Source organism: Phaenicophaeus curvirostris, chromosome 11 (genome assembly GCF_032191515.1).
Source record: "Phaenicophaeus curvirostris isolate KB17595 chromosome 11, BPBGC_Pcur_1.0, whole genome shotgun sequence".
NCBI lineage: Eukaryota > Metazoa > Chordata > Aves > Cuculiformes > Cuculidae > Phaenicophaeus > Phaenicophaeus curvirostris.
The window spans coordinates 7,611,254-7,637,285 of record NC_091402.1 but is presented as its reverse complement, the minus strand read 5'-3'; the positions used below and the strand labels follow the sequence as shown (position 1 = coordinate 7,637,285).

General features: G+C 42.7%; 1 protein-coding gene across 2 annotated transcripts in view; it reads right to left on the bottom strand.

Annotated features, from left to right (window-relative positions):
• Positions 1–24,636, bottom strand: part of SLC25A26 (solute carrier family 25 member 26) — a 94,249-nt gene extending 69,613 nt beyond the window's left edge. The window contains exons 1-3 of one of the 2 annotated variants that reach the window (XM_069866287.1): positions 24,467–24,636; positions 22,287–22,443; positions 20,557–20,666 (exon numbers count right to left, since the gene is read on the bottom strand). In XM_069866287.1, the coding sequence (XP_069722388.1) occupies positions 20,557–20,666; positions 22,287–22,443; positions 24,467–24,499 (300 nt within the window). In that variant the 5' untranslated portion in view covers positions 24,500–24,636. The remainder of the gene's footprint in view (positions 1–20,556; positions 20,667–22,286; positions 22,444–24,466) is intronic. The other variant, XM_069866286.1, reaches the window with a different exon arrangement.
• Between the last annotated feature and the right edge of the window lie 1,396 nt (positions 24,637–26,032).

The following is a 26,032-nucleotide window of genomic DNA, read 5'->3' as shown; positions in this document are numbered from 1 at the left end:
TTCCTAGGTAGATTCTTTGTGCCCTCTAGTGACTGACAGCAAGACACACTCTGGTTAGCGTTAGATGCATGCAATATTTTCAAGGTTTACCTTAAAACACACACTGAATTTCATTTGAGGTGAAACATCAGATTGATTCTTCCTTACACAAATAATTTACTAGGTAAGAAAGGCCCCTGCAGCTGTATGTAATACTGTGGCCGCCACCACAAAGTTCCAGCTTTTCTGAAAAAGCCAGACCTGGCTTTAAAACATTCACATCTTCAGGCAGGATTTAAGCTTGCGTGCATACAACTTTGAGGGAGGAGGATCATGAAGTATCAGAGCTTTACAAGCCTCTCATCTCTCTAGAAAATGTCTGTTTGTTAGCATTTAAACTTTTAAGAAGAGCTTGTCTTCAGCTGACCACGGAGATACTTAAAGCAAACTGGGACTGGTGGCAAAACACTGGAAAGACCTTTGCCAGGTTTTTGGCCTCACTCAGTCGCATGGCGTGCTGGGCTCAGAACGCACTGCAATGAACCTGGTCCCTAGATGAAAAGGTGATCAACAAGTACTTCAAGTCAAAAGCAACCTAGGTGAAAACTGTCCATCTGAAGTGGCAAACGAAGCTGCTAATCCAGAATGCCACATATGCCAAAGAGAGTTTAAGTTCAGGAATTCACTGCCCAATTGCAGAGAGAGAGTAATGTGAGTGGTCGTTTCTGGGTAACAGTACAAGGTTTAAGTTCCATTTTCACAAAGAGACGAAGAAAAAGTCCATTATCCTGTTACATTCCTACAAGTTTACCAGACAACAATATCCAAAAGTCATTACAAACAGATCTAACTCCTTGTGCTCTTCAATTCTCAGGGTCAAAAATAACAAGTGACCCCAATCTGTCAAGAAAATAAGAACTGTCAAGTTTTTTTGATACTTCAGCATAAATATTTATAGAACTTCATGCTTCATAACACTCCATGTCCTTATATTAACTTTTTATTCCTTAAAAATATGGAGGCAGGAGGAAAGCTGTAAAAAGGCTTGGATGAAAACAATCTAGTCAAACAAGACCAGACAAAGAGTGCAGGGTGGCTTCTTGACATCTGGGGTGCTGCAGTTTTGGCAGGAGACGGATAGCTACAAAGTAATGTCTCAGTTTCCCTGGGACTGCTTGGGGTGCATTTCATTTCAAATTAACTTTGATGTTTCTCCCATTTGAATTTGCACCTACAAGGGAATCTGTGGCTGCACAAGAACAAAAACAGTGATTACACTGTGCTGTTATGAAAGGAAATAATAAAGGTTTGTGCCACCCAGGCTGCGCTGTCAGATTGGCTCCATAGGGCACTTCTGGGACTGAAAAAAACCCACAAGCTGCAATTGCCAACATCAGATTGAACAGTGACATTTTCACTGTGCACCTGAACTTAAGACATGTTACCTTATTAGTTTCTATGTATGTATCTTACCATCAGTAACAATCTGAGCAGCCTTCTGATGCCAGTGAAACACGAGTCTCTAAAGGGAAGTATGCAAGATTAAGTTCACACCTATCTTACTAGCTCACAAGGCTAAGAAAAGTAACAACCTGGGACAGATGGGTGCAGAAAAATCTCAACTCTATGATGCTCAGATCTTAATCATCCCAGCACCTTCCAGGTAACGCTGCAGAGTGAAAAGAACAAGGCACATCTCCACGGTTTGCTTTCTTAGCTAAATATGTTCAAGCACTGCCAGTATAACACTGCACCAAGAGAATTCATACTTAAAATTTCAAACATCTGAAAGCAATAAGCACAGTGCATAAGCAAGGGTGAAAAACCTGTGTGGCTGCTTTTACTGACATCAGCTACTAGCTAAACAGACCTGGAAGGCAGACAATAACTGACCTTGCACAGTGGGAGCCCATTCACCTCCCTAATCACCAAGATCACAGGAAAGAATTGCTTTTTAATCTCTTGGCTGTTCACAAGATGCAGCCTGTTGCTGCCACAAAACACAATACAGCCTGCCAAACTAGGGCCATTCCTTGTGCATCCTCACAGTTCTGGAGATGATCCTGGGGTGAACAAACTCTCTATGGAACATCCGCACAGCCAGCCGTGCAGGGGGTACAGCAGCGGGCCCTTGGCCATGCTCATTTTTCCAGGCAAGCTCTGGAGTCGGGAGTTATTTCTGTGTTTTGATGGGAGCAGAAAGACAGAATCAAGATCCCACAAACCCAATTCAGCAGAAAAATGAATGCTGCCCTACACACTCACTACTTACTTACCAGGTCTGGTGAGAGTTCTCCCGTTTTTAGCCTCTCTCCCCCATGACCATACATGTGTATACATACCACAGGGACAGGGAGACAATAACACTGAAACAAAGGCTCAAGGATTTCTAGATTTAAGGTTTAGAAAAACCCAATCCTACAGCCACAAGCAAAGCTTTTAATTAGTTTACGGAGCAGCTATGCAAAAATGACATTATTAGCATCTATTATCTTTCAAGCCTTTTCATACTATAACCGCTACTGAACAAAACCGTTTGGAATTCCAAAATCCTTGTCTTAAATCCCTACCAGGTCAAACAGTGACTCCAGTATTTAGACGCAGACCTAATTGCATTTTTAATTTACTGACATGCATTAGCCATTTAGGGACAAAAGCTAAAAATAGGACTACTTTGTTAACATTAATCATGTATTGCTAGTCAGAGTATCTTGCAATTAAGTGAAGGTAATGTTTTCCCTCTGTAAGTTCAGGGAAAAGCATTTTAACTTTTAGATATTCCTTGAACGCATCAACGCTGCCATCTCCTGGTTGGATTTGTGTTGGAACCAGACTTCCCTGATTGTTCTGACTGATATCTCAACTGCTAATGGAGAATGACCAGTGCAATTAAAGTCTCAAAAGTGACTTAAAGTCAACACAAAGCCTCTTTTATATATATATATATATATATAAAGATCTAAACGGTTTGTTTCAGTATATCTGCAACCTGTTCCTACATGGCTGAAGCTAACAGAAAATAAGATCTGTTGCAAACAGCACCAGGGACCTGCTTAAAGCCTTTTGCACACTCACCTAGATTTATTTAAAACACATTAACTCAAATCACTGACTTCTGCACAGGGGCTAATCCTACTAAAAGCTGGAGCAGCTGTTAAAAAATTAGGTAGTACTCATCTAGCTCATCAGCACAAGGCTACTGAGCATTTTTCCATGGACAATAACACTGGGCACATAATTGAAAAGAACACGTGCACTTGTTTTCAGGCACCTATACATACTGTTTGACCACTAACCTTGCAGGCAGATCTGTGCAGGAGATGTATCAGAAACATTTGAAAGAGGACAGAGCAGGTGTTAAAGCTGCTATTAAGGGCTTATTTAAATTGGGATGATGGAGGGCAGATTTTTCTCAGAACTGGAAATGCAGCTGGTACCCTGTTATTCATGGCTTTGTACCTCTAAGGAGAGCAGCTTTAGAAAGCATTACCTTCTGCAGCCTGGCATGCACCTTGAACAGCTGAGGATCTCACTCACACTCTTCAAAGCTCCCACACTATACAGTGCGAGCATTTAATAAAAGACAGATATGACCCATGCTTTTAAGGCAGGCTGCTGAAGGGCAAAGACTAGAAGCCCATTCTGTTAAGATGGTGGCACGTGATGTGCTCCTGGCTAACAAGGTCATCTGTTCTCTGCACTAACCTGGGACTGAGTGAGAATCAAGACCAATTTTTTTTTCCACTTTGTAATTAGCCAGCTATTCTGCTACAAAGCAGGAGCAGAGTGGGCTCACAGAGAACTATTCTGGAATACTTTAGTGGCTTGCAGTTTAGGAACCAAATGCTCAGTGACTCCATGCAAGTCTCTGACTTGGAAATCTAAGCTTGCTTTGGTAAATGGATACAGAAACATGCAGTGAGCTCCAGAAAACTCCTCTGTGTTGCAGCTTTAAGCCCTTTAGAACACTGTCTTTCTAAAGGATTCTAATTGTAGATTTCCTAAGCAGAAGGTTAGTTTTAATGATTTTAGCTGTCTGAGTAGGCTGGGAAGCTTTAATTGATGTTCACCATATAAATAAAATCTAATACTTACTACAGAACTAAAGGAACATACCTGGGGAGAGTTATCTTTAAACGTCATTTGCATAAGTTTATTGTTAATCAAACAAGAATATAATTAATGACACTGTACCACTTTGTACCCAGACATGAGAGGCTTTAAACTAAACTTCACAAAACCTGTGCAAGAGCATCACAAACCCATTTGGGAGAAAAAGCTGCTGCACAAGAATTACAACAAAGAGGCTATGACTTACGACATGTCATAAGTCATAACCCATATGACATGCGTTCACAAAAGGCAGGTCTTGCCAAACTAACCTGATCACCTTCTATGACAAAGTGACTCGGCTGCTGGATGAGGGAAAGGCTGTGGATGTATCTTCCTGGACTTCAGTAAAGCCTTTGACACAGTTTCTCACAGCATTCTGCTTTGGAAACTGTCAGCCTCTGGCCTAGACAGGCGCACACTCTCCTGGGTGGAAAACTGGTTGGATGGCCGGGCCCAGAGAGTGGTGGGAAATGGTGTGAAATCCAGCTGGAGGCCAGTGACAAGTGGGGTTCCCCAGGGCTCAGTGCTGGGTCCAGCCCTGTTCAATGTCTTCATCAATGACCTGGATGAAGGCATCGAGTGCACCCTTAGCAAGTTTGTGGACAACACTAAGCTGGGTGGAAGTGTGGATCTGCTGGAGGGAAGGGAGGCTCTGCAAAGGGATCTGAACAGGCTGGACCGCTGGGCTGAGTCCAATGGCATGAGGTTTAACAAGGTCAAATGCCGGGTCCTGCACCTGGGGCACAACAACCCTGTGCAGCTACAGACTAGGAGAAGTCTGTCTAGAAAGCTGCCTGGAGGAGAGGGACCTGGGGGTGTTGGTTGACAGCGACTGAACATGAGCCAGCAGTGGCCCAGGTGGCCAAGAAGGCCAATGGCATCTTGGCTTGGATCAGAAACGGCGTGACCAGCAGGTCCAGGGAGGTTATTCTCCCTCTGTACTCGGCACTGGTGAGACCGCTCCTCGAATCCTGTGTTCGGTTCTGGGCCCCTCACCACAAGAAGGATGTTGAGGCTCTGGAGCGAGTCCAGAGAAGAGCAACAAAGCTGGTGAAGGGGCTGGAGGACAGGCCTTATGAGGAACGGCTGAGAGAGCTGGAGATGTTTAGCCTGGAGAAGAGGAGGCTGAGGGGAGACCTCATTGCTCTCTATAACTACCTGAAAGGAGGTTGTAGAGAGGAGGGTGCTGGCCTCTTCTCCCAAGTGACAGGGGACAGGACAAGAGGGAATGGCCTCAAGCTCCGCCAGGGGAGGTTTAGGCTGGACATTAGGAAAAAATTTTTCACAGAAAGGGTCATTGGGCACTGGCAGAGGCTGCCCAGGGAGGTGGTTGAGTCACCTTCCCTGGAGGTGTTTAAGGCACGGGTGGATGAGGTGCTAAGGGACATGGTTTAGTGATTGATAGAAATGGTTGGACTCGATGATCCGGTGGGTCTCTTCCAACCTGGTGATTCTATGATTCTGTGATTCTATGTTTAGGCTGAAGTCAATCTGGCAACAAAATCCTAATCTCTCCCCCCAGCTCTGAAGGTCAGAAGGATTGCAGGCTCCAACATAACATAGAAAGAGCAAAAAAAGCAGAGCAACTCTAAAACTCCATTCAAAGAGAAGCAGCAATAAAGATAGTTTTGATGTTGTGGAGTGTTTGGGTTTGTTGTTTGGTTGGCTGGGTATTTTTTAGTGCACTCCGCATTAGCCCTGGCCATACTCCAACAGTCAAAAGTGGCCTTATAACTCAGGTTTGGTTTACTATTGCTTTTTTGTTCAGGTATTTATACTATTTAAAAAAACATAAAATCTGCTTCCCAAAATAGGTTAATATGACAATCTGAGCATCTAAATTTCTATATTAGATGCTCTCTTGTAATTAGAAAGTTACTATTTTTCATATGAAACAAGAAAAACGCCCGTTTCCATTCCTCAGATAACTGAATGATTAAAATAATAGCTGAGCCTAAAATTAAGAGATCTTAAATTGCACTGATTTCATTTCGATCCTGAAAAAGGAGGGAAATTTTCCCTCCTTGTTCAAGTCAGTGGCTCTCAGCAAATACTGAATTCAGCACTGCAGCTTCCCATATCGCTCCAGACTTTCTACGTTTGTTTGGTTTCTCAGATCTCTCTGCAATCCCCCTTCCCAACATAAGCAAAAAAAAAATCAACTTTTTCAATGCAATATTATGTAATTAGCTAAGTATCTTATCCTCCAAATAATTGTTCCTAAACTTGTCACAACTCTTGGATTAGGAATGTTAGATAGTAGGGGGGTGCAAAAACCATAAGACATATCTGTAGACAGAAGTTGAACTGCTGACCCCTTTCCACCACCAGGAAAATTAACGGAAAAGTGGAGAAACATGAAATTCGCATTTGGATTCATATTGTCTTTGAACAGAGAAGCCTGAACTGTTGCAATCTCAGACCTTTAACAGTTCAAACACCAATACACCTTCATCTAAATAACTGCTGCACTTTTGCCCAAGATAGAACAAAAATATAAGCCTGTGGTCTAATTTGCTGTGGATCATACCTCAAGTTGTGAACAAGTCCTTCCACGCGTGCTTGCCTGCCAGCAGGTTGTGCTGCCTGCTGAAGCACAACTGGAGAATTGAAGTGTTAACACCTATTTAATGAGGAAATCCAGAGGGGACAGGAACTGCCTGTTATGTGTACTGTCCACCATCATTTTCTGCTTTAAGTTCCAGCCCCAGAAGGAGATGTGTTCATCTTCAAAACAAGATCTCAGAATATGCTAATCTTATTTTGCCCTCTTGCACTAAAGCACAGCACCCACAGCCCCTTCCAGCATAGTTAAATTCAGTCCTGTGCAAAGCAGCTGGGGTCTTGAACAGGTGACTCCACTTCCAATTTAAACCCCATGGAGAGAACAAGTTTTGACTAATAGGCTCTGGATGGGAAGCTTTAGACAATGCCAAGCTCTTTGTCCCATCTCTTCCTGACTGACACAACAGAGCCTTCATTAATTTAACTGCAGCTCCCCTGTATGCTGGCAGGAAACATTCTTCAAAGAGCAATTTCACCCAGCAAGATCCCTCAGATCTCAGCACTCTTCAGAGCTTAAAAAATACACTCTTTCAGAGATGAGACCACTCAGAGGCACCAAATCCCACAAGCACTTGGAAAACTAGAGCTTTTACACAAACATTTTCAACTTCCTCCATGTTTCTACCTTAGATGACTCCACCTGGAAATGGCAGAGCTGTTTTGCAGTGCCATTTCATCCTGTCATTGTCAACTCCAAGTCAGCTCCTTATTATTGCTTTTCAGAACTCCCCACATCCTGCTCCAGAGCAACATCTTTTCAACCCAGCTGCCTGAAGTCCTCAGCTGGATCCTCATCCATCACTTCTGTCCCTCTTTGATTTCCATCCCCACATGTGCCTCTTCACCTGCTATACCACATGCCGTGCAACTTTTGCTGTAGGCTCCCTGCCTACCTCTCCATCAACTGTGTCAGGTGCACCTTGGAAAAGTTTTGTCCTCAAACAGTGGAAACATGAGCTGAGCTCTCTTCACAGCAAGGAAGAAATGTTACCACAATTATATCAGTTAACAGAAAAAGAATAGGGAAGTCTTTGACAAAGCTTACACTAAATACTTCTTTACAGAAATTCTTCTGACTGTAGATGTTTTGAAAGTTTCTGCACTTTGCATAAGTAAATTGGTCTTTCAGAGTTTAACTAGTGTAGAGTTTTGTTTCCTTTTTAAATCTAAACCTAAAACCTACCAAAAGTGGCCTGCTGTTATGCACATCTCTTGTACTCCAGCGCAGACTAAGCATCTCACAGATTTTAAAGTTCCTCTGTACAGTTGCAAGCAGTTGGTTTACACACAAGTGGAAAAAAAATCAGACAGCCGAGCAGCTTTTCAAAAATCCTGGTTGATGCTCAAATCACAAATTACTACCACATTTAAAGACAGAAAGCCTTGAAGCTGAAGAAGAATAGCCCCTTAATTCAACCTACAAAATTGTTTGCATGATCCAATCTATCCTAGCAACTCTTCCACCACTGAGTCTGTTAAACTTATTTTAAAAGGCCTAAGAAATTCATCACATCCACCAGCCAAACTGTTATTTCAGCAAAAGTAGCATGGTGCATCCCATCCAGCATAAAACCATTTCCAAGGAGCCAAGTGGAGTCAGGCTGTGTTACAGGAGGACAAATGTTAATGAGATTCCAGGCAAGAGAACACAGGCAGTATTTTCTGAAAACACATTAAGTCTCCTGTTGAAAGATGACGAGTATTTTACAATTTCCTCAGTCTCCTGGGGTTACATTGGCCCAGAACATGGAAATTTCAACTACATTGTATTTTATCAAGTATTTTCCTTTAATTGATCCCTTACTCTTTCTTACAGCCTTTTCACTTAAAGAATTATGGGCTTGTCCACATATGGAGTTATTCAGAAATAGTTATTCCTAACAAACCCTACACGGAACCTAATTTTGGAATAAACTTACCTTAAACTATCTCAGACATTTCCAAAGCCGACTCCAGCAAAACACATTGCAAACCAGGAAACCTATCAGGAAATACTTTTAAATTATTTATTTCTCACTTATATTCTTTAACCCAAATTAGCTTTCCTCTATAGACACACTGAGCTATAAACATTTCTAAACCAACTGAATATCATCCCTAGGATTGAAAAAAGAAAAAGAAATGACAGTCATGAAGCTTCTACTCTATACTGCAAAGTAGCACATCCTCCAAGCCCTGAACTGAGTACATAACACAGCAATCTAGAAAAGACAGCTGATGAAGACAAAGTAATGCATGCAGTTAACACGGTGCATACAAGAGATGATGAGCATGGGTGGCTGGTTAGATATTTGACAGTTCTTAATTTGCTGTTTCAGCCTTTAATTGCATGATGAATTTGTTGGCAACGTTTGTGGATTCGTGCCTCCATTCATCTTTATTTACAAGCAATTTCCAGCTGCAGCTCTAATTTGAGTTTCCATCCACCCTAACTATGCTCCTTCTCTAGTAGCTCTTAATGGTAGCAGCCTCACCTTCACAACCATCTTCCAACCACCTTTCAGCTATGCTTCTGGCACAAGGTTTTGGCAAAAATCCTGCAGCATCTGTAGTACAGACTTTACCTCACCTAGATTAATTCATGAATACTTCAAAATCCATGATTAATTCAAAAGACCACCTATGTTGCTGCACTCCCCACCATTGCTCATCTTGCCAGGGTCAGCACATTCCCCTTACCACTGTCTTTTTCCATCCAGATATGCACAGCACAAGAGAGTCACACCCAAAATGACAAGCAGTGATCAATAAAAGCAGCAAAAAAAAAAAGCTTAAACACTGCAGAAAAGGTTCCATCGAACTTTGATTGCTCTCAGACTTTGAATACTGCTCTGAACACCATGATCTGCCAGCCCATACTAAATTGGTGGAAAGGAGGTAGGATGCAAAGCAGAAAATGCAGCTTTTTGTTTTTAATTACCTTTGTCCATTTCTTAGCTCAGTCCTTGGAAAAGGCATAGTTAAAAATTCAAAGCCATTAGCCAAAAGTCTAGACACAGTAAGTGTTAAATCACCTTTCTGTTGCAGCAGGCAATTGTTGAGTTAGAAACAACTCTCCCTAGAGTGTCCCAACTTGCCCATTGAACTGAAAAGTCACATCTTCCAACATGCAAGTTTTGGAGTTTCAGATAGCTAAAATCGTAACTCCATGTCTGATGTGAGCGGCTGTTTCATCTCCGTTAGATTGGACTCCTACAAGATGATCTTCTAGGGCTTACAATGCTGCAAAGCCCTAACCAATTTTCCTGCTGGAGATTCTTTCATATTACCCTGTGGATTTGTTTGACGCGTGCTTCTGCCTTTTCCTCAGAACAGGCATTAATAGCAACTTTCTTCTCTGACCTCGTCACTCTCTCTCATGGAATTCATACCAATACACTGTGGAGATTGCTGTTCTTCTATTAAACTGAAACTAGTTAACTCTTCTAAAAGAAGCTGCGAGGGCAGAGGGAAAGAGAGGCCAATTTGTGGACAGACAGACAACATGATGTCCTGTCATGTCCAAAATGCTCCCCCACACCCCCACAAGAAAAATGACTAAGCCTAAAGTAATAAAAACATGCACTTCTTTATTTGAACTAAAAGCACATTCGAAATGTTATTCTACAGAACCATGATTTGTAAACTTTAAACTTGCTTGCATTTGGGCTTGCTTCTTCTAAGAAACAAGTTCAGACTAGTAGAGAAAGCTGTCTGAATTCCCTAGAAAGATGATTCCTGCATTAAGAAGCTTTCCTACTTGACACATCACAACAGAAGATAAAAAAATTCCCAAGCTATTAATACTGACGGTCAGATGCTAATCACAGATGAACCACACACTTCGCCCTTATCATAAAAGTATCTTAAGTGGCAATATGCAAGTAAGCTTGGAAATTCACTTTCAAATATGTGTCCTCATCTTGCCCTGTGGAGCCATGTGGTGACAATGTCACACCACTCACCTACTAATTCAAATCAAGATGAGGCAGTGAAATGAACATCCACCTGTGTTTCCATGTTTTAGCTATTGCACTCTTGAGCATGTTTCCACTGCTATTTCATTTACTACTCTGCAAACCTACACAAGGACAAAAGCAGCCCAATAACTTCAGCTGGGAATCTGCTTCCCGAGTAGATCATTACTGCTAGCTGCCAAAAAACAGGACCTTTACCTCCCATCCTGGTCCTCAATCCTCCCACACACTTTCTCTCACAATTGAAATTGAAGTAAGATAGACTTGCTTTCCTACAGAGTAGGAAAAAAAAAGACATCAAAAATAGTCAATCAAAATAAAAGAAAAGGTCAGAAAGAGAAGAGTGAACCTGATATTGAAAAGGAACAGCACAAAAATTTCACTAAATATCTTGCAAAGCTCAGATCGTAACCATAACAATACCTAAACATTAGATGGAAAAGGCCATTGTCAGCTAGCTTTATGAACACCTTCCAAACGACTATATTCTCACCTCCATGGAAAAGTCAGCAGGACATAAAATTAGCTGCACTGAATACAACCATTTTGGCACTCATGAAGGAAACCTCATCAGTCAAACTGGGACAATCTTAAACTTGTCCCATAAACCCATGTTTGCAGGAGGCTGATGAAGGCCCAGAGGGGGACTTCTCTCTGTCAAAATTTCTTGTAATTAATAGTATACATTGTCATATTGAACGGACCTTAAAAATTCTGTGCAAATCACTCTGCAGCTGTACAATTAACTCTGGATCTGCAAGACACACCTGGTTACCATTTAACATGGGCACTAGGAGGTTAAAAGCACTGCTCCTTTGCAGAGTTACTTAAATCACTTTAGAATATTAAAAGTAAAATTTTAGAACATCTGGTTTTCCTTTCCACTCCCTATGATTTCATGTTTTCCAAGCACATTTGGCAGCTCACTGCAAAGATACAGGCAGACTAAACATACAGGGCAATGTAGAGTCAAGATGAAAAATTCCACAGCCCTGGATGCAATAAGTGTGTTTGCTATCTCCAAACTTCACAGTGGTACAATAAGAGTTCCACCCCTTCAGGTAACTCATGTATTCTTCAGCCTTCTTTTTTCTTGATGAGATGATATACCATGCATCCGCCCTCTAGAGTTTTGGCTGCGTCTTCGTTAATTTTTCATGTATTATGGGATATTCAGAGTCCCTATCCAGCAAGATTCAGTTAAAGGAAAAAATAATTATGTTTAACAGGGTCAGATTTTGTATTCACTTCTCTTTATCTCACTCTGGGAGATGAGATCAGCCTTCTGTTCCTCCTGCCCAAAAGGGAAAAAAAAACCCCCACACACTACAGCCACTGCTTTTTTACTGCTCAGTTTTGCGCCCCCTAGCCTGGAACTGGGAAATTAAACCAAACCAGTTCCAAGAGATGTTTCCCATGCAGCTACGCAGGCTGCAAACAATACAGAAGGGTGGCTGCTGTAAATACTAACAGCTCCCATTTGACCCATTTCTCCCCTACTGATGCAACCTTTGCCTTTTTTCCTCTTTATCTATTTTAGTATTTTGACTGGATCACATTCAAAACACAAATTAGTCAGCATACCTTTAAGCTTAGCACATACTCATATTTTATTGACACACAAAAAGGTAGCTGACTCATTTACACTCACCACTGAAGGAGCAGCAAGCCTAGAAATCCAACATCCGTTTCTTGCTCTAAATCTTAATTTCTCCATTTTGTAAAAAGGCAGCTTGGAAATGCAAAGAGATGTCTTGGGAATCCTAACATGACAGAGTCTTTGTCTTATTATTTCACATTTAAAAGCAATTTATATGATCACAATTATTAAAGTGTACAAAGGGGAGAAGTAGGTATTAAGAAAATACTGACAAAATGGTCCCAATGGTTACACCCTGACTAAAACTTAATGACTAATCAATAAAACATAATTATAACTTTCACCCTGATGCAATTTGGAATAGTTTATATATTTCTATTGACTGGCTAAGACTTTTTATAAAACAAATGTGAGAAGATCTTGCTTCGTGCTATTTTTAGTACAGGTTTGTTGTAGCAAATCTCTAAATCCCTACTTCAATTATTTTACAGCTTAGAGCTCCCATCACACCAAGACAAGAAGAAATGCTAGAAAAACGCAGAATCTTATTAGCTGAATTATGGCTGTTACAACATCACAGTTTCCACACTATAAAGTCAGATTGCCATTTCAATGGCTATCACTATATTTTTCTCTGGCCTTAGAGTAGCAAGAACCAAGCAAGAGACAGCCCTGAGAAACATATTTAACTATGCTGCATCGCCATTTGTCAGCCTGGAAATGAAAGCAGAAAGTGCTTGAGCTGTAAGGGTCACAAGAGCACAGACCACCTTGAAAAATACAGGCAACAGGTTCTGTAATTGTGCACGGAGTCACCTGCAGCCAACTGTTCTTTGGCTGCTAATGATTAAAATACCCAGTTATAGTTTTCTCACAGAAACCTCACAGGCAGAAGTAGTGTGCTGTAAATAACCCACTCACAAAAGAAAAGACCTTTATTTTCAGTAGATTTTATCACAGAGCACTGGCACCGTTTCACCAGCCCAATCATCATTTTACTTTATTCTGAAACAGCATGCGAGAAGCTTAACACACCTCTTGAATCTGCTAGCTCTGTAACAGGCAAGCAAGGAATTTAAGGGCTATGCATTGCCTTGGTGAAGAACCTCTGTAAAGGCTGCTAGAAATCAGGAAGCATTTCCATGGAAATAAGCTGTATGCATTGCCTTCACTTAGAAGCCGTAACCTAACAGCATAGGTTCTAATCAATATCAAAGAGAATCCACCTGAAGCAGCAACACAAACATATCCTACCCAACCCTAAATCTATTGCCCTTCTAGCTACTCCTGCCTATAACCACTACCAGAGTGGTCAATAGGTGCTGCATTCACCTATCTTCATGTGCTTGGTATGTTAAATTAAATTCCCTAGCTAAGTCCCATTCAATCAAACCAGTATCTTTTCCACAGAAAAATAAAAATTACTTGGGAATCAAAGCTGAAAACAGAGAGCGGGGTGAGCTGAGCTTTTCCAACCTGGTGGTATGAAGTAGCTGGGCTGGGCTGCTGTAACAGCAAGGCACCTGGTGGTAAGGTAAAACAGCACAGACCCTTCTGCACTCCCAGCAGTTTGGGACCAATCTACAAGTAAGCTAAGCCTCCACAAGGAATATAAAAATATAAAAATGGAGAGAAAGAAGCCAGTGTCACAAGAGATGAAAAAAACCAACTAATAAAAGTAGACTATGGAATCACAGATACAATACATTTCCCTGCCCCACATCATGGGCTAAGCTTAAATTGTAAAAGGAGACAGAAAAGTTAGTTTCATAGAGCACATTTCCCCTCCCTCAAACCTGTGGATGAACAGCGATTTCATCACTGCAGTGCCAGGAGACACCCAGTGTGACAACAGCAGGAAGGTGGTGAGCGGTGCTGTTAGTTTACAGAGTAACACCCAGCCCCAAACACCACCAAGGCACCGCATCAACTCTGCAGTCAAAAGTGAGAGGAGCATCTGGGGAAAGAAGGATTTTGCTGAACCTAGAATTTATTTCATTCAGCTAACCCACAGCAACCTGGCTCTTTTTGTTTGCAAACAACCTCAGAAACAGTTTTTAACAACATGATATACAAGCTTCTAGGATGCAGCCTGTGGGTAAAGTGCCTTCGGTATTTACCCATAGACAATGTCTGTGTCTGGACCACAGGGGAATAGTCACTGTTTGATCAGATCAAGAAGCTTTATTTTTCAGAACTTGCCACAGGTTATTTGCACAAGACTGGAAAGTAATGAGGGCAAGAGGTAATTTCTTACTTAAATTCAATAGGTTAGTGCTATTTCATTTGTAACTTACAATATAAAACAAACAAACCAACCACTGGCCCACACATACACACACAATTAATTTCTGCAAAGTCCATGCTGTTAACAAGGTAAGGGCAACCTGGGCATCAAGAGAGGCTTCTCTTGTGACCTTTCTTACTGATCACCTAAAGCATTCAACAGAAACTGGTCCCAATTATTCTGGGTATTCTACGAATCTAGGCAAAGGCAGGCATTACTTGCAGCTCTAGAACCTGCTAGAAACAAAGCAATCTATTTAATGCATAACAAACACAGCAACTTTACCAAAAAGTGAGAGGAAAGTGCTTTCAAAAAGCTTGTATATAGATATTATTTCCATTATTCACATATCTTTAGCCTGCAATAACCCAACCAATACACTAAAATAAGGGCTACGGCTATCAGAGAGACCATGTGAAAAGCTGTCACTAAAACATACAAATACCCATCCTAAGGGAGAAAGCTTCATTAGGTTACCCATGACATTTTCCACTGAGACAAGTTTCATCAAGAAAGCATTACACATTGTTTGGTAAGGGGACTTACACAGCAGTCAGCTGCCCCTTCCAGTCACATCATGTTGTACATCCACTAGAAAAGTCTTTCTACAAATACAATAAATACTTGGTTAAATAGTGCAGAAGGAGAGGGAGATTAGTATTAGATTAGTATATAGAATCAGTTAATACTGGTTCTTAATCATCAAGGTGTTGGGTAGCAACACACAATGAGCGACCCAAGCACTGTGGCTGGGAGGAGCTAGGAAGCCATAGCCAGGGTCCTCAAGGTTATAAAAGGTTACAACGACTCTGTTGTGTTATGCAAATTAGGAAGGTAACTGTTGAAGGCGGGCTAAAGTTAAACAAGTTTATAAAAGCAGAACGAACCCTAAATAAAACGGCTTCACTTGGATCACATTGATCGGTGTGTGTTGTCCCGTATTTTCTTCCGTCAAATGGCGCCCGAACAGGGACCCTCAGATGGCCTGCCGAAGTTGCCTTGAACGACTGAAGACGCAGAGCAGGGGGTACGGAAAAGCCGGCCGTAGGTGAGTGCTGTCCCCGGCACTCGGGAAAAAATTTGGCAGAGCTGCGCAGCTTAAGGAATTGAGGAAACTCGCCACTGGCCAGGCGAGCGGTCGGGGAGGAGATGGGGCAGGCGCTTTCTTCCGAGGACAAGGCTCGGATAGAATCTGCGCAGAAGCTCCTCCAACATATGCTCTCAATGAGAGGAATTACTTACGAAAAAGCTGCGATGCAGTCTATGTTAACATGGGCTTATAAAAGCGGCGTTGTAACAACGACCACTGCCCTATTCGAAGAAGAAACTTGGGAGAGAATGGGACAAAGACTGTTTGATGAATGCTCGAAAGGAAATAAGAGCCTTTGGCAGTATCTTACTCTTTGGCGGTTAGTTAAAGAGACATTGTGTGATATGAAAGTCGAGCGAGAAGTTGTGGCATCGGCTTATGCTGCTATGCATAGGAATCAAGAGAACAGTGGTGGTTCATTTGCATCTGCCTTATCGTTCCGTGAGAGTAATTTACCCACACAGGCACCACCGCCACCACCTTTCAAAGATTGGCCTTCTCCTCCATTTCCCCCAGTGGAAGAACATGAGGAGGTTCAGGCTACCGAAGATGAAGGTCTTCCTTGGCGTCCTCCTCCAGAAAGTCCTTCAATTAATTCCTTAGAGGATTCGTTTAGTGAGGACTCTGAACGTCTGGTGTCCCCCTCTCGTGAGTGCTCCAATTTCAGACAAGAATTTGATAAATTGATGGCAAAGCTGGAAGAAATTCGACTTCGCCAGGAAAAGGAGAGCCCTCCACCCGAACCACCTCCACCCGACTACCCAGGAATGCAGCCACGGCCTGACCCGACGGCACCGGCTCTACCACCGATGGGGTTTGATACCGGGACTGGGGGGACCAGGTGGCGGGGACCGGGAGCGCGTTGGCAGGGGGTAATTAGGGACGCGGTTCTAGAAGGGGTAACTGTGGAAGCGTATCCTGTATTGTTAAATACACAGACAGGAGCGAGTGAATGGGAACCATTCGATTGGAAATTACTAAAAGAAGTCAAGGCTGCTTGTACACAATATGGTTTGCAATCACCATTTACACGGGGTTTATTAGATTTTATATTTACGGGTCATACCCTTTGTCCTGCAGATATTCGGCAATTAGTTATGTTAACGTTATCCCCATCTCAGCGCCTTGCCTTCTATCAAGCTTGGGAGCATTTGTGTGATCAGGAAGCGGCCACTGATTGTTGGGCTGAGAGGGTGCGGCCTCATCGTGCCCCTGAGCTCCGACCCCCGTTTGAAACAGAGGTTGCTTATGAGGGAGAGGACAGGATTAGAGTTTCTAGGCAAGAACTTGAGGGACCTTACAGTCCGTTGGATGCAGCCCCAGAGTCCGAGCAGGTGGCTCGAGCGGGTCCTGTTGGTGAAACAGAAGGCATCACATCGCCGCTTTCTAACGGCAGTGAGGGGTGTTGTCAGACGGGTTTTTCTAGTTCGCGGCATGAGGCTCATTGTTTTGGGGCGGAGGGGTTGATGAAATCGGATCCTATTCCCGATTCTGATCCCGAACTCCAGCCCCTGATCATTATTAATGACGTGGTGGCAGAACCTGATCTTGCTCTTGATGCAGATCCTGATTTCAAACTCCAGCCCCCAATTGTTATTGATAAGGGGGAGAAGTCTGAAACCTCTCCTGTAGGGAAAGCAAATGCATGTGTCCTAAGGGAGCTGGCTGGATTGCAGGAGCTTGAGGGAGCACTGTGCTTTGTGATTCAAGCAGGATTCTGCTGGGGTAGAGGAAATAGATTTTGGGAGCAGAATGATAATATTGAAATCCCTATTCCTGGAATAGGAGAGGGGTTTCCCCGATATTTAATGCCTAGCTTGCCCCTATCTGACCTACATTGGTTGGCAAAAAAGCGGCAGCCCCCAGACAAAAGCTGCCCCCCCATTCGAGAAAAGAAAATGCCTGTAACCCCTTGGACAAAGGGAGTAATAGCTGCTACCATAGCGCCTGTTGGAAAGAGGACCAGCCCCCCCAGGCTGAGAAAACCAGTGGAGCTATCGTTAGCCTAGCCAAAAAGCAGCCACTGGGCTTACTTTGCACTGCTCACAAAAAACAAACGGGGATTTATTGGCTACTTTCTCCCTCAGCAGAGCGTTATTAGGACAAGACGTGTTGTCTCAAATGGGGACAGGATTGGTATCAAATTTTGGGGAGCGACCACTGATGGGCAGCTGGACAAAATCATAGAAAAAATTTTAAAAGCTAATGTAACTCGTCATGTGGCAGATAAGCCTTTGGAGCTAGTATTGTTAACTCTGGTCAAGATCAAAAACATCCTTTGGCCTTTTGGGATAGACAGAACAAAAGTTTCAAATCATAGAATGGATATTTTTACCGTATCAACCGAAAAATACTATAACCACTAGACTTGAGCTGTTTGGTCAATCGATTATGAAGGGCAGGAAAAGATGTTTGGAATTGTCTGGGACTGAACCTTCACGAATTTACCTGCCAATTAATAAGGGATATTTGGATTGGCTTATGGAACATTCAGAACCTATTGGGATTGCATTAGCAGATTTTATGGGAGAAATCAACAACACATACCCGATTAGCAAATTGATTCCTTTGATACAAAACCAAACCTTTGAACAGATACCGATGCGATCTGAAACGCCAGTGAAAGGCATTACATTTTTTACAGATGCAGGAAAGAAATCTGGTAGGGCTGCTATCACCTGGCAAAACCGAGGGCAATGGAACCAGAAGTTAATATTTACACATCCAGGTGATTCACTACAAACTATGGAGCTACAAGCAGTGGTTTGGGTATTTCAACAATATACATCACAGCCTATTAATATAGTTTCTGATTCATTATATGTTGTAGGTACTGTTTGTAGAATAGAAAGGGCTATGATAAAAGAAGTTAAAAATGCAGTTTTATATGCCTTATTGTTACAATTGTTGTAACCTGTTGGAGCAACGAGAGCATAAGTATTTTATTACTCATATACGAAGCCATCAACCTAATTTTGGCCTGGCAATTGGGAATAATCGTGCCGATCGCTTTGTTGCTGCAGTTTGGAATGATCCCCGAACAAATCTCTTTTTGCAAGCACGAATTTTTTCACCAAAGTGCTAAAGTACTTACATGACAATTTAATATTCCTCTCTCTGATGCACAAGGTATAACCAATTCTTGTCCAGATTGTCAAAAACAAGGTATGGGATTAGGATTTGGAATAAACCCCAGAGGGCTTCAAGCCTTACAATTATGGCAAATGGATGTGACCCATATTCCAGAGTTTGGGCGATTGAAATATGTGCATGTCTCAGTAGATACTTTTTCTATGGCCATATGGGCCACGGCACAGACCGGGGGATCTGCAAAACACGTAATTAAACACATGTATGCTGCTATAATGGCATTAGGGATACCTCAAATGATAAAAACAGACAATGGGCCAGCTTATGTCTCTCAAAAATTTAAACATTTTTGTGTTCAATGGGGAATCCGTCATAACACGGGTATCCCACATTCTCCAACGGGTCAGGCAATCATTGAGCGTTCTCATGCAACCTTGAAGTCCCTTTTGCAAAAACAAAAAGGGGGAGGAGATGTACTGCCCCCTAGTGAAAGAATTGCAAAAACGACTTATGTGTTAAATTTTTTGCGCCTTACTGGAACTAGGAATAGCCCTCCAATTGTAATTCATCATCGATCACTAGAATCAGGATTGAATAACCAGGACCAGCAAGGTATTAAGGTACAATACAAAGACTGGGACTCAGGTGAATGGAAAGGACCTGTTGAACTGAAAATGACAGGAAGAGGTTATGCTTGTGTCCTAACAGATACTGGACCTCGCTGGGTGCCACAAAAGTGGATCAAGCCCTGGAAAGAAAGGAAGACGACGGAGCAAGAGGACCTCACATCGGAAGAAGAAACTGGGGTGGTCTTTTGACAGAAAAGGGAATTTGGAATAACGGTTCTGAAAAGGCTCTTCCACCCGGATATTTTCTAATCTGTGGTGACAGAGCATAAAACGGAATACCCAGCAAACCAATTGGTGGACCTTGTTATTTGGGAAAGTTAACGTTGTTTACACCAAGGTTACAAGATGTTTTTGGAGTTTTGAGGAAAAATTTTTCGGTTTTGGGGTTTTGAGGAAAATGTTTTTGCCGGTTTATTAGCCCCAGGAGTTGCAGCTCTTGAAGCTGTGTCACAAGTCAAGGAAGTGGCTTGTTGGAGCCTTAAAGCAAGGATTGTTTATCTTGATTGCCAGTATTGTAGTGCTTGGTTGCTCAAAAAGAAAACGGGGGAATTGTTGGGTAGCAACACACAATGAGCAACCCAAGCACTGTGGCTGGGAGGAGCTAGGAAGCCATAGCCAGGGTCCTCAAGGTTATAAAAGGTTACAACGACTCTGTTGTGTTATGCAAATTAGGAAGGTAACTGTTGAAGGCGGGCTAAAGTTAAACAAGTTTATAAAAGCAGAACGAACCCTAAATAAAACGGCTTCACTTGGATCACATTGATCGGTGTGTGTTGTCCCGTATTTTCTTCCGTCATCAAGGTGCATGGGTTTCAGGTGATGGCACCTGCCTACTTTACATGTAACATCGTTCTCTTATGGCTATTTTTAAAATAATTTCCAGGACTACCCCACATCAAGCTGAGTGGCTGTAAATGCCTTCTTTGAATGCTAACGCTGACACACAACTGCTACAAGGTGAGGGTGTATTACTGTTTTGGAACAATGCACACTTCAAATACCTACTGATTTAGCAAGACGACCCAACAGGCCTACTAAGAACTGTCACTAATTCATCTATTCACTTTGAAACCATCCTTACAAGTGCCAAAACTTAATTAAGGAAAAAGTAATATTTTTGTAAGAAGTGTCACCAGTACAAATATTGTCAATGCTCAACAAAGCATGATATGACACCAAACCTGAGTTTTCACGATTGCACGGTTTCCTATCCTCCCACAGACACACAATATGAACTTTTTTCTTACCACTTCCCCAAGGGAGGCAGCCACCATGTGTGTTGCTGGCGTCAAGTAGGATGCAGAGCCATGGTGCAGCATGGATTTCACATTCTCATAGGTGATAAAAAATGCAGCAGCTGAAATTCAAGAATACATGCAGACCTTTAACCATTCCACCATCACAGAAAAATAGAGGTAGATTCTGTCACTTATTATTCTACAACTGCAGTTGAAAACAGGATATTTTTGCCCCAAACAGTACAACAATATCAACACAATCCATGGAATAATTCTCTCAGAAGTTCATATTCCTGGCTACCACTGGCAAGCCTCCTATTAAATATGAAAGGTGTCAGGACTTCAGGGCATATTTAGTAATGAGATAAGGAAAGATGTGTTAATTAGTCATGAATGTCTATCAGGTTTTGAAAAAACTGGTAAATTCCATATTCATAGATCTGAAGGGTAGAGAGGAGGTCATTTGGTTGACTTGCATGGATGTTCTTTATTTTGGGGTGAGGAAATTAAAAAACCCACCAAAACAAATCAGTTTATTAATCTAAAAGAAAAAACAACACCTCAAACCCATCAAGGTCCTTCCTCCCTGCCTGCTACCCTGCAATGTGCAAAACTGTTTCAGCAGCAGTTCTTAATAACTTCTTCCTAGCTATTGTCAGTTTAACATTTTGCACTTTAGCTCCATTAAAAAATTCTTCTAAGCTTCTGAAGAATTCACAGAAGTCCTGTTCAGTGAACAAGAAACAAACAAAACTAAACTCAGCATAACAACACAAGCTGTGTTTATTCACTGCAAGTCACTACAAAGGCACTTGCACCTTAAGGCTTTCTCCTTCTCCTAAAGATAATTTCAGTTCTCAGTCATATGTTGGAAAGATAAAACCACAGTTCAGATTTTGAAGATGTAAATCTTGGAAAAAAATGACATGTCTTGCAGGGAAATGGATTTTAATTGTAAAGAAGGGCTACGTGAATTGCCTTCTGCTAATCAAAAGATGCTTATCACCTCAAAAGGAGATAACAGAGCAGACAAGACGAAGAACTGAATTTTTTTATATCATCTTATGAAGGGCATCAAACATCTGAAGGTGTCAGTGGATTTGTCAGCAAAGTTCTGCTAACATTTACTACTGACAGCATAACTCACTGCCTTTTTACCCCTCCCTACAAAGATAAAATGGACAAAGGCATTGGGAATTTTAGATGCCTTTTCTCTGCAGGAAGCATTTACTTTTTTAAAGCTTCAGTTTCAAAAGTACTACTGATGTCTTCTCATTTTAAGTGTTGCAGTTGTTTCCAGGGAGAAAAAGATGATCATAGCATCCCCAGGGGAATTAGCTCAAAGGCCTCCAGTACTCAAGCACTTAGAACTTCGATTCACTTCCAATGCTGTGAAAGAGTGGGTAATGACAAAAGCATCCATGACAAGGAAGACTCAAGCCCTCTTTGGCACATGGAAATGTTTTAGGGTGCCTCTATATGTAAGGACAGGCTATAAGACACATTCAGGAAAGCTTACAAAGGGTTGCTTTGCAAAGTAAACGTGCAACAGTATTCATTCCAGGCTTGCTTAAACTGTTTGCTCAATATTGTACAATTCTTGAAACTGCTTTTCACGGCTGGACACAGACTGGCAGAATCCTCACAGTCCCACGCAGAAGGAGCCAGAGACATGAATGTCCTATACTTCCCAAGTCTCTGCTTAAAGAAGACAAAGCAAAATCCAAAAAACAATTTACCATTTGGAAAGGATCCTATAGCAGTGGAAGGAACACCAGCATAGATGCCACGAAAACCACCAGCCTTCCTAAATCCTTGAGGACTCTGCAATCTTGTTTTAATGGTATCCAGGGGAAAAAGGATCAGGTCAACACAGACACCAGCAACTCCACCAGCCTTCAAGACAAAACCATGGAGTAAAGTGCATTAATAATCACAGGGGTGAAGCTGTGGTGCTTCTGTGAGTAACTGCAGTGTGCATACACCAGAGGTGTTTTGAATGGTACAAACAAAGCAATGCAACACTTAGCCACCACACATAAAAGCAAGACAGCCAATGCCACAGCACAGAATGACCAGCACCTCTAGAAGTTGCGTGGTATTAAGAAAAGCAATTCTGCTCCCCCATGAGCATCACTAGAAAGCACATTCACATTTTTCTACCATTCTTCATTTGAAGTGTTATCCCCCATTTCCATGGTTGGACAAAGCCTAAAGTAAAACTGCTTTATTTTCTTTAGCTGACAAAAGCCTATAGGAAGAAATACCATATTAAATAAATAGGTTTTCAAAGTTGTAAGGAAAAAGGGAAAGTTTTTATCCAAAGCAATTCTTAAAATCAAACCCTGATAAAATAGTATCAACTAAAGCTCAATCTTTTTCCATTCTCTGTGTTTCTAGATGACTTTTTTTTAAATTTCCCCAGGACATGGCTGATGTGATAACAAGAAAAGAATTACTTGTTAAAAACAGCAGGAGGAGACCGAAATAAACAGAAACACTTATTTGCAAAAAGTAAAATATCAATAGTTCACATGAATCCATTATGGAATATTATTCAGATGCACTGTTATTCAGAATAGAAAACATAGTTTGAGGTCTGCCTCACACAGAGCACCATAAGAGAGACAGCTGCACAGATTTTAAACTCTGTCTGAAAACAAATCACACGTATGCAGCTGGATTTCTTTTCAGAGCCATCAGAGGACTCGAAGAGGTGTTCACTGTCTGCTATTAAAGTTTTAATCAATAAGTTAATTACTCTTTCCATCAATTTAGCTAATTTGCATGCATCGATTTCTCTTCACAATTTTTGATCAAAATCCTTATCTGCTCAAAATAACATCGATCGGATGTAATCAGATTTAATCTACCCATCTGTTAAAACAGGAATCACAAGTAACTAATTGCTTCTTTAGTTTTCGCGGTTTGGCATCTTAGATGTCATTTAAATTCAGGAAGCAGCTAAGAGCACACCTGCCAGCAAGCAACAACACCCCTGTGCTTTCACCAGCTGCAGAAAACAGCAATGATTTTTAGATAATAAGGCAACTCCAAGTCATCTTCTCCCCACCTTTCAGTAACGCTACCACTAGTCAAACACCTGGAAGGCCTTTACCAGGAGCTGGACATAGCCGGTTAAACCTCACAAAATCATTTAGGTTGGAAGAGACCGTTAAGATCACTGAAAATTTTTAATATGTGGCACTTCTGGACATGGTTTGGTAGACATGGTGGTGTTGGGCTGATGGCTGGACATGATGATCTTAGAGGTCTTTTCTAACCTTAACAATCCTACAGTCATCAAGTCCAACTATAAACCAGCACTGCCACCACTAAACAACATGCATGTGTCTTTTAAATTTCTCCAGGGATGGTGACTCCAGAATTTCCCCGGGCAGCCTGTTGCAAGGCTGGGCAACCCTTTCATTGAAGGAGCTTTTCCTGACATCCAGCCTAACCCTCCCTGGTGCAACTTGAGGCCATTTCCTCTTGTCCTACCACTTGTGTCTTGGGAGAAGAAACCAGACTTGCTGCAACCTCCTTTCAGGGATCTGCAGAGGGCAATGAGGTCTCCCCTCGGCCTCCTTTTCTCCAGGCTAAACAGCCCCACGTCCCTCGGCTGCTTCTCATAATGCCTGTGCTACAAATACTTCAGCAGTTCAACTGCCCTTCTCTGGACGTGCTCCAGCCTCTCCTCTCACTGTTTTTCTTGTGCCGAGGGGACCAAAATGAACGCCAGGGACACGGTTAAACAAAACCCCATGGATGTTGTGGATGACAGCCATGCCCCTGCAAGGCTGGGAGAGCTTTTAGGGCGGGAAATAGCGAAGCGGGCGCTTCACGCAGCCGGCAGCAGGTGCCGGCCCTGGGAGAGCCGGAGACCAACAGCCCTACCCGGGGCGGCTGCTGAACTCACCGCCAAGGCCGCCCAGGACTCCCGTGGCTCCATGCAGGGGCGGCGGGCCAGAAAGGCAGCGCGGCTCAGCCCTCCCTGCCTCGAAACAGCTCTAGAGCCCCCGTCGCCACCGCGCCCCCAGCGTGTGCATGGGCGCAGCCATGTTGGTGCCCCCGAGAGGCGGTCACGTGGGCGCCGCAGTCACGTGGGCGCCGCTCCCTACTGCGCCTGCGCCACCACCGCCCGCCCAGCCCGGGAGGCGGAGACTCGTTCGGGGCGGGGCCTAAGGCAAAGGGGCGGGGCCTCTGATAAAGGGGGCGGGGCCACGGCCTGCGGGCGACTGGGAGGCGCCCATTGGTTGGCGCGGTGTGTTAATTGCTTATTGCTTAATGACTTCAGAAACGGGCCTGTGAAGTTCAACAAGGGCACGAATACAGGCTGGGTGGGGAATAGAATCATAGAGTCATTGAATCACTAGGTTGGAAATCACTAGATCTCACCACAAGAAGGATGTTGAGGCTCTGGAGCGAGTCCAGAGAAGAGCAACGAAGCTGGTGAGGGGGCTGGAGAACAGGCCTTATGAGGAACAGCTGAGAGAGCTGGGGTTGTTTAGCCTGGAGAAGAGGAGGCTGAGGGGAGACCTCATTGCTCTCTACAACTACCTGAAAGGAGGTTGTGGAGAGGAGGGAGCTGGCCTCTTCTCCCAAGTGACAGGGAACAGGACAAGAGGGAATGGCCTCAAGCTCCACCAGGGTTCAGGCTCGGCATAAGGAAAAAATATTTCACAGAAAGGGTCATTGGGCACTGGAACAGGCTGCCCAGGGAGGTGGTTGACTCGCCTTCCCTGGAGGTGTTTAAGATGCGGGTGGATGAGGTACTGAGGGGCATGGTTTAGATATTGGTGGGAATGGTTGGACTCAATGATCCAGTGGGTCTCTTCCAACCTGGTGATTCTATGAAAGGACCCACTGGATCATCAAGACTGAGCTCAGGGTGAGACGGGCTCTGAGCAACCTGATTGAGCTGAAGACGTCCCAGGGTTGGGCTAGATGGCCTTTGTGGTTGATGCAAGAAATAGTTGCTATTATAAAAAGTGGAATATTTTTTATTTAAGCAAAATTTGAGTTAAGTTTCATCTAAGTAATTGTGTTGTTGTTTTTTTTAAAGTCAGACAGAATGTCCATCTGCTAGAATGTTTTCTTTAAAACCATGTTTTTCCAGACAGTCTTCATTCTTTGGAGATGATAATATTCTGTGTTCAGTGTGATCTGTGCTGAACAGATGTGTCTTCTGTAATCACCTGAGTTTGCAGCCTTTCCCTATCTCAAACACAAGGTCAGACAGAGAGCAGGACCCAGCTCCAAATTAGCAAGAGTTTTGACTGTTGTGAACAAAGTGTGTTCTCTCTCTGTGGAAGAGAAAATGTCATTCTTCATTCCCATCCCATCAAAAATTCTTTTGTATTTGTGTCTCTGAGGACTCTCACCCCCTTCACAAAGGGCATTCAAACCCACAGTGGTTTCAAAAGTTGCAAAGAGGATTTTGGCATTGAATCCCCACATAATTGTCACCCAGCAGGAAATCACA